At 38.1% G+C, this 9,474-nt stretch overlaps 1 protein-coding gene across 5 annotated transcripts in view; it reads left to right on the top strand.

Moving 5' to 3' along the window:
* ITSN2 (intersectin 2) overlaps positions 1–9,474 on the top strand; it is a 227,453-nt gene that overhangs the window by 117,642 nt on the left and 100,337 nt on the right. For all 5 annotated transcript variants that reach the window (XM_023732409.1, XM_023732413.1, XM_023732410.1 and 2 more), the window contains 4 exons: positions 6,355–6,418; positions 7,080–7,217; positions 7,654–7,739; positions 8,439–8,701. In XM_023732409.1, coding sequence (XP_023588177.1) covers positions 6,355–6,418; positions 7,080–7,217; positions 7,654–7,739; positions 8,439–8,701 — 551 coding nt within the window. The remainder of the gene's footprint in view (positions 1–6,354; positions 6,419–7,079; positions 7,218–7,653; positions 7,740–8,438; positions 8,702–9,474) is intronic.

Raw genomic sequence — 9,474 nt, 5'->3', positions numbered from 1 at the left:
GTATCTTTGGCTATGTGTATTTTCACCAAAAAAAAAAAAAAAGTTGAGAATTGAGAGGGTTAAAATATTGTGGGGTTGTTAACCAATGTCATAAAACAGCATGTGTCCTACTGTTACATGAGAAACTATTTGCTCTGTAAGCCTTCACCTGAAGTACAATAAAATATTAAAAAAAAAAAAAAAAGATGAATACTACTTGATTGCTTTCTTCAAAGTTCTTATGATCAAGTTGAACACCCAGATATACACCCAACTTTTTGGAAGAGAGACTTCTCCCTTGAGAAGATCAGTCCTCATCCTCCAAGCTTTGCAGTGAATGAAAACCTCAAGTGACAAGGGAGAGTGTGTGGAGCTTAGCCTCAGCTCACTGTCCCTTCTTAGGGAAGAGGTTGGGCCTTTCCTCTGACTGGCCTTGCTAAAACCTCAGGTGAGCACTGCTCACCCTTTAATGCTGCAGCGAAAATGTGGCCATAAGACTTGACCTTAGTTCCCTGTAGAACCTTTGAGTCCAGGTTGGGACATTATCTAAACTAGTAATTGTTTGAGGACAGCAAAAGGGATATAAATAGATGCTAACAGGCAAGTAGTTTCCACCTTTTAATTACCCCCCTCCATCTTCACTCAGCAGTGAATTATGATTTAGGACAGAGTAAAATAAGTGTTTAAAAATAAGAGCGCTTTCAAGTGCTAGGGAATATAGAATGGGAGATATGAACAGAGGAGATCAGATAAATATAGGAAGAGAGCATTTAAGCTCCATCATGAAAGAGATGGATTTGAACAGATAGAGATTGAAGGTTAGGGCATTGGATGGGGATAGAGAAGATATACTAGAGCAAAGAGTGCAGCCATGTTTGGAAAATGAAGTGTAGTCTATGAAATAGTCTAGCTGTGCAGTGGGGCAAGGGAGAATAAGATTTTTGGAATTGATTGGACAATCAAAAATATACAATATTTCTTCTAAGGATACATGATTGTGTGATGAAAACTTTTTTTTTTTTTAAAGCTAGGTAATTATGCACACAAAGTTCTGGAAAGTGATTACCTCTTGTAGGGAAGACACTGAGGTAGTCAGGGAACACAGGTAGCTTCAAGGCATTGGTAATGATCTTGCTCTTAAGGTGGGTATAGCTTCATGGATGACTGTTCTATTATTATATTTCGTATCTTACATATATATGTTCTTTTGTAGATATCAAATATTATATAATTAAAATTTTCTCTAACTTTTATCAAATTATGTGAAACAAGATATATTTTTAAGTCATACTTTTTAAACATTTTAACATCTCTGAAATTGAGATGTGTGTTACAGTCGGTGTCTTAGCACTGTATCATAGTTTTATTGGCAGTGTTTTTTTCTTTCTTAGCGTTTCATACAATAATAGTATGCCATAATCGATGGCATCTTAGAATCTGTGAAATATGTTATTAAAATATACTTGAGACTAGTGTAAGGTCACAGTTACCACTGTTTGAAAAAAGGATTGTATTAAAGAAGTTTCTTTTTCAAATTAACAAAAGTAGATTAAAAAGACATGTACAGAAATGTTCATGGTAGTTTCATTCAAAGCAGCCAAAAAATAGAAACAACCTTAAATATCCATCAACAGGAGGATGGATAAATAAATTGTGGTATATTCATATAAGAAAATACTTTACAGCAATAAGAAAAGAAACAAATGAACTGCTGATAACATGTGACGACCTGGATGACTTGTGGATGAATCTCACAGATATTGTATTGAATGAAAGAAGCCAGGCATAAAAGAATACATAGTATTTATCCATTTACATAACCTGATGAACAGGAAAACCTAATTGATGGTGATGGAAATCAGTTTTGTAGTTGCTTTGCTGAGCGGACCCTTCTGGTATGCTGGCAGCATTCTGTATCTTGCTATGGGTGTTGGTTAAGAGTAGTACATTTTATGTATGTACTGTAAGCATGCGGTATAAACAAAGGTGATTTGTGTTAGGATAGGAAGGGCAATGGGAACCCTAACCCATTGCCATCAAGTTGGTTCCAACTCATGGTGACCCCATGTGTTACAGAGTAGATCTGCTCCATAGGGTTTTCTTGGCTGTAATGTTTATGGAAGCAGATTACCAGGCCTTTCTTCCATGGCAACCACTATGTGGCTTCAAGCTACCAACCTTAGGGTTAGTAGCCGAGTATAAACTGCGTGCGCTACCCACGGACCGTAATGAGGACTCTAACTATGAGGAAATGATACCCTAATATAACTTTTTGTATGTGCCAAGTTGTATGCAGGTTGTGGTTGTGTTATTTTCAGAGAATGTTATTTTTTCATGAGACCTACAAGGCTAAAGCTGTATATCCATAGGTTAAGGGCAGGGTTTTCTTTGAAAAGAGTAGTTGTTTCCAGTGTTCTAAATCTGAGCATGAGCCCCAGATATGTGCAGACTTACATGTTCATGCTTTGCTCAGCGTATGTACCAGTTAGTGGTCTAATTTTCTTCTTTTGTTCCTCCTCTTCTTTTCCAACTAAGTCTTCAATCATTGACTTATTTAGAGTAATTCATTGACTCAAATATTTACTGCATCCGAATATTTTCTGTGCACTCTGTTAGGCACTGGAATACAAAGAGGGGGAAGACATGGTCTATACCTTTGAAGAGCTCTTGTTATAGCTCGCATAATCACAGTAATTGATTAGTGCTTTGAAAGGGCTGTGATTAATACAGATGAGGAAGTGACTAACTCTGAGGATGTAAGGGAGGTTTCCCAGAGGAGATGACGTTTGAGCTGGATCTTATAGGGTAGATAGACTACCAGGCAAAGAATGAAGGAATTGGCATTCCAGGCAGAGGAAATAGGATATCCAAAGGATTGGCAGACCCAAGTATAGTATGTTCAAGTGAGCTTTTTTTACTAGGGTACTTTGCTGGCTCTCTGCAGCCCTTTGTATTATTCAGATTTTGCCTGCACACATTTAAAGCCCTCTACCAGTGGGCTCTTAACCATTTATATTCCATTTCTTCTTTCTCCCGTTCACTCTATTTGCTTAATGCTAAAGGATCTACTTTCAGTCATCTTTGTCCAAGAGCTCACACATTAATTATTGAACCGCTTTCAGGTTGAAGTAGCCTTCCATTCCTCTTTATTAGAAGAAAACTTTTAACACAAAACCAAACACCAAACCAAACCCATGGCTGTCAAGTCAATTCCAACTCATAGCGACCTTATAGGACAGAGTAGAATTGCCCCATAGGGTTTTCAAGGAGCAGCTGGTAAATTTGAACTGCCGGCTCTTTGATTAGCAGCGGAGCTCTTAACCACTATGCCACCAGGACTCCTTTAACACAAAGACCTCCTCATATCTCACTTCCTATGTGAAATCTACTGAGGATTAGTTAGTTGGGTGAGGTTATGAGCTCGTTCCAGTTTTTTCCTTATTTAATTTCTGTTAAGTGGCCCGATGAGAAAATAGGATGAATAAAGATTAAAAATTAGACAGTTTAAACATTCAACTACATATTATAATACACAGTATTTTGTTTGTTTGTTTTATATAGTACATATAGCTCTGATTGCCAGGCCCTTTGTTCTCAACGCCCAGTGAAGCAGTGGGTTTAGCTGCATTCGCTGGCCCTGTAGTAGGAGCTGTTGCTAAGGATGAGTTGGCAGACCACAGTCTTGTGTGCAGAGTTGTTTTGGACAGGCCATGATTCAGGCCAAACTCAGAGCAGGAGCTTACTCTTCTCCTGCTTAAGCGGCTCAGTCACCTGGGGCGGGAGGTGCAGCACCTGCTTTACTGGCTAGGCGACATCCCTAGAGAAGGCAACATGATATCATTCATGGGTCAGGAAGCCATAGACTAACTCACCAAGAGGGAATACTTGAAGCAGACAGTGATTTTCTGTTCTGGAATATATTCCTGGGCCCTCTGTGTGATTGTTACCCTGCTAGTGAAATTACAGATCATGAACCTGTTACAGAAAGTGAAAGAGCAGAAGCTGAGCAGTAACACATAGTAAACATTCAATAAATGTTAGCTGTTGTTATTATCAGAAGCCATCACATAAGTCTCCACTGCACCTTAGATACAGGAGAATTTTGGTTTACAACTTTTTATTCTTTAGTAAATATTTATTAAGCATCTATGTGCCAGGCATTGAGTATATATTAGTGAATGAAGCTGTCAAGGTTTTTGTCTTTGTAGAAATTATTAGCATGATGAAGGGAAACACAAAAGTAAGTAAATAAATATTACATTAAAACAACCAACTCTAACTATTTTGTTCTGTAAACCTTCATCTAAAGTGAGACTAGCAGCACAACTGGAAAAACGTAATCGATGTCACTCAGCTGTGCATGTAGAAATTTTTGAAATGGTATATCTTTGGCTATGTATATTTTCACCAAAAAAAAAAAGGTCGAGAAGGGAGAGGGTTGACATGTCGTGGGGTTGTTAACCAATGTCATAAAACAATAGGTGTACTGACTGTTTAATGAGAAACTATTTGTTCTATAAACCTTCACCTGAAGTACAATTAAAACAAAACAACCAACTCAGTTGCTGTTGAGTCAGCTCTGACTCAAGGCAACCCTCTGTGCTCTGTTGGCTTTTCCGTGGCTGATTTTTTGGAAGTAGATTGCCAGGCTTTTCTTCCAGGGCACCTCTGGGTGGACTTGAACCTCCAGCCTTTTGGTTATCAGCTGAGCACCTAACCATTTGCACCAACCAGCAGTGCTAAATGTTATATTACATACTGTGATATGAGCTATAAAGGAAACAAGCATGAAGTATACTGAATGATAGGGTGGGCAGGCAAGACCTTTCTGAGAAGGTAACATTAAATTGAGACAGATAAGGTGAGAAGGACTCAGACATGCAATTATATAGAATTGTAGGGATTGTTGTTGTTGTTGTATGTGTGTACAGGAGAGGGAGGGATCGAGGGTGACTTTCGGGTTTCTGGCTTGAGCAGCTGGATGGAAGTGATGCCACTAATAAAGAAGGGAAGAGTGAGGGAGGATGAGTTTGGGGTGGAAGTTAGGAAGAGAGGCATGGATGGGAATTGAGAGAGAAGTTTTAGATGTGTTTGGTTTGAGAAGCTTATGAGATACATAAGTAGATTTTTCAGTTGAATATAGAAATCTGAAGTTTTGGGCAGGGATGTGCATTTGGAAATCATTAGCCTCTAGATGCTATTTAAGACCATAGACATGGATGTGAACAGGGAGAGAAGGAGTGCTCAGGAAAAGTCTTTTGGGAGTGATAGCATTTAGGAGAGGAGAAATAGGAACAAAGGAACTGTCAGAGAGTTAAGAGAAAATTTAAGATGTTCTGTAAAACCTGTGCTCTTACAGATTGCACTGGGGGTATGAGAAGGCCCGAGAGCTTGGCCCCGACACTCTGCCTTGTGGCGTGGTCCTTCACGTCAGTCACTTGTTGTACACTATGATCTTGCTGACAGGATGTGGGGGAGCACTTGATTCTGCTAATTCTAGATCTTAAACTCTTTGGGGCAGGAACTGTGTTTGTTTTGATTACCATTGAATGCTGTATACCTGGCAAAATTTTTTGGATGTTACAAATTCCGATCTGCCAGTCATGCTCCTGGGTATTTACCCAAATGAGTTTGAAAGCTTATGTGTACTCAAAAACTTACAAATGAACTTTATAGCAGCTTTATTCATAATTGCCAAAAGGTGGAAGCAAGCCAGAAGACCTTCAATAGGTGAATGGATAAACTGTGGTCCATCCATCCAATTGGATATTACTGAGAAATAAGAAGAAATGCACTGCCAAGCCACGAAAAGACTTGGAGGGACCATAAATGCATATTGCTAAAGTGAAAGAAGGCAGTTTGAAAAAGCTACACACTGTATGATTCCAGTGGTGTCCAGGTTCCGGAGATGGGGAGAGAGGATGACTGACTAGGTGGAACATGGGATTTTTAGGGCAGTGAAACTCTTCTGCATGATACTGTAATTGTGGATACGTGACATTATGTATTCCTCAAAAAGCCATACAACTGGACAATACAAACAGTGAACCCTATTATAAATTAAGGGCTTTAGTTTAAAATAATGTATCAATATTGGTTCATCAGTTGTAACAAGTGTACCACACTAATACAAGATGTTAATAGTAGGGGAAACTGTGTGTGTGGGGCGGGGGGGAGGATGCGTAGGAACTCCCTGTACTTCCGCTCAGTTTTTCTCAAAGACTAAAACTGCTCTAAAAAACAAAGTCTATTAATTAAAAAAAAAGTTTCCAGGATAGCAGTAGTGTTAATTTGTAGGTACAGCTATTTAGGTTTGTGTGACTTTAAAAAAGGCTAATTGATTTTCTTTTCTTTATGGTTTTCCTACTCAATCAGGTTTTCAAGCTAGAAATGCTCTTCTTCAGTCAAATCTTTCTCAAACTCAGCTAGCTACTATTTGGTGAGTTTGTTGTTTAATTACAATTTTTAACTATACATCTTCTATTATAAGAAAGATACGTTGTTGTTGTTGTTGCCATCAAAGTTGATTCGGACTCATGGCAGTATAGTTTCTGTAAAAGTTTGTGACTCAAAGATGCTCCATGAAAGCAGCCATTTGAAAGTTAACGTGACCTTGAAAGCAAATGTAATTTTGCAGAATTGTGCTTGAGAATTTGATGTTCAATTGTTTTACAAATGAAACTGTTATTTGCTTTTATATAATGCCTTCTGTGGAGAATCAGGGAGCCCTGGTGTCACAGTGGTTAAGAGATTGGCTGCTAACCAAAAGGTCAGCGTTGGAATCAACCAGTCACTGCCTGGAAACCCTGTGGGGTAGTTCTACTCTGTCCTATAGGGTCACTGTGAGTTGGAATCAACTCCACGATATTTCCCTTTCTATTTCAGAAGCTTTTTCTCTCTTCCTTGTGATGTAAAAATTAAGGGTAAAAATTAACTCACTTTTCTGTATCTATTTACATGTCACTAAAATATGTTAGCCCAGCTGTTTTGTCATCATTGTTCTTATTGTAAAAAATAAAATATTGAACTCTTCTGAAAATATTTTACTCCAAATAGCCTTTCTTTCTCTTGTAAGTTCTGAATTTTTTAATTTTCTCTAGGACTCTGGCTGACATTGATGGTGATGGACAGCTAAAAGCTGAAGAGTTCATCCTGGCGATGCACCTCACTGACATGGCCAAAGCTGGACAGCCACTACCACTCACTTTACCTCCTGAGCTTGTACCTCCATCGTTCAGGTCAGTGTCTCTGGAGGTGAAGAGGTGTGGTTTTTATCACTTGACAGATGTGATTATAACTTTAGAATTTCCTGAGGCCTGAAGCTTGGATTAGAGGAGAGTTAAATGTTTACACTGCCATCTGATCTTAGTATTTAATGAGTTACACTGGAAACGAGTATGTGTCAGAAGAAGGTGTGTTTTTTATCATTTTATAGGTAAGGAAACTAATTATAATAGAGTCTAATAAACTTTCCCGAGACCAGCATTAGCTGAATCACTGTTTGAATCCAGATCTGTCTGACTTAAGAACCCATATGCTGCTGTACGTTGTACTACAGACCATACTGTGTTTTAAATATCTCAAAATATCAAATTGCTTTAATCAGACTCTAGTCTCATCTGAACATTCCCAGACTGTATGATGCTAAATTTGTTTGTCGTTTGCTCTCCTAAGAGGAGGAAAGCAACTTGATTCCATTAATGGAACTCTGCCTTCGTATCAGAAAATTCAAGAAGAGGAACCTCAGAAAAAATTACCAGGTACCATTGAGTGTCTAAGTTGTATACTTATAGTGAGTTCTCTTAACTTTTACCTTGAAATGTAAATGAACTTTTTTAATTTTCACATTTTAAAATATTTTCTGTGCTATGCCAGATAAACTGTTTGATAGATGGGATGGATGTTGGCATGGATAAAATTTAGTCAGAATTATCAAGAACAGTATGAAGAAAGAAGAGACAGTGTGTGTTGGCACAACTGTAGCCATCGAAGTTAAACTGTTTCTCTCACTTTAGGTGGAAACATTAGAGTAAGCTTTGTGATTGCATCTTTAGCTTTAAACATAAATTTAAATATTGCTTGAAAAAGTACATATGCAGATTTTTAAAACATTAAAAAGTTAATGAAATAAATAAAACAAATATATAGCCACATGGCTTTTGTTGTGCTTAAAGAACATGCTGAGAAAAAAGTTGTAGAATTATTTTTATTGGTAGGAATAGTAAAAAATTTTTATTGGTAGGAAAAGTTTGGATTGATTTAAACTTAGATATTTGTTTTCCAAAAATGAATATTCTTATTAGAAAGTAAACATTTTCATATTCACTTTTGAGTTAAGATTATCCTTAAGAGAAGTATCCACAGGGTAATCGCACTCAGATGAATGCAAGGCATGAGGATGTTGAGACCAGATTATTGGTTCTTAATGTGTGAGAATGTGTACGATGTATCCTACTCAGTTACCTTTGAGGACAAGTGGAAAGCCAACTATGAGCGAGGAAACATGGAACTGGAAAAGCGACGCCAAGCCTTGATGGAGCAGCAACAGAGGGAGGCAGAGCGTAAAGCCCAGAAAGAAAAGGAAGAGTGGGAACGGAAACAGAGAGAACTACAAGAACAAGAATGGAAGAAACAACTTGAATTAGAAAAGCGCCTGGAGAAACAGAGGGAACTGGAGAGACAACGGGAGGAAGAAAGGAGAAAAGAAATAGAAAGACGAGAGGTGATTTTTGAATTATTTTCTAAGAAAATCATTACACTCAGTAAGTAACTGCATTTCACTTGATTAAAAAATGACTGTTTTTGAATTTTTGTTGTGCCTTTTCCTCTGCATCTTTCCATTCTTACTTATCCTATACAAATCTGAATCTTCTTCTTTGGTAGAGGGAAAAGGGCCCTTGCTTGTGAGAGGTTTTCAGGTTGATAGCTGGTAGAGAAAGCATCTTTTTAGGTGATAGCTCAGTCAGAGGCAGACTGATTGCAGAATTGAATTGAGTGAGGAATTAAGGTTAGTAAGCCAGAGAAAGGGGGTCAGTCCCAGCTGGTCATTAAACAAAGAATGCAAGCTTAGGACCCGGATTAAGAGGCCAAGGAATCACAGAGGCAGAAAAAGATGAGAGTGGGAAGTCAGAGGTCTAGAGAGGAATCAAGATGGTGGTCTTGTATAAGCTTTTGGGATAGTGCTGCGTGGGATCCCCAGGAGGACTGGGATGGAGCACAGTAAGTTATGGTGGCACTGAAATAATGTAAATAGAAGTTTTTTTCTTCCCTAATACCAGAATAGAAGTGTGATTATTTTTATTAACATTTATATTTGTGCTGTCATCTTTTTGCTTATTAAAAAAAAAGTAACTGCAACAAGAGGATGATCCAGTGAAACAATAAAAAAGTCTTGATGGGTGAATCCACTTTTGTGGAAGTCTTTAATTTAGCTACATTGATAAACATCAGTACTACCAGATGCTGCTGAGTTGATTGCTGCTCATGGCAACCCCA

This window comes from Trichechus manatus, unplaced genomic scaffold, assembly GCF_000243295.1.
Source record: "Trichechus manatus latirostris isolate Lorelei unplaced genomic scaffold, TriManLat1.0 scaffold00052, whole genome shotgun sequence".
Classification (NCBI taxonomy): domain Eukaryota; kingdom Metazoa; phylum Chordata; class Mammalia; order Sirenia; family Trichechidae; genus Trichechus; species Trichechus manatus.
This window is presented reverse-complemented; position numbering and strand designations above follow the sequence as displayed.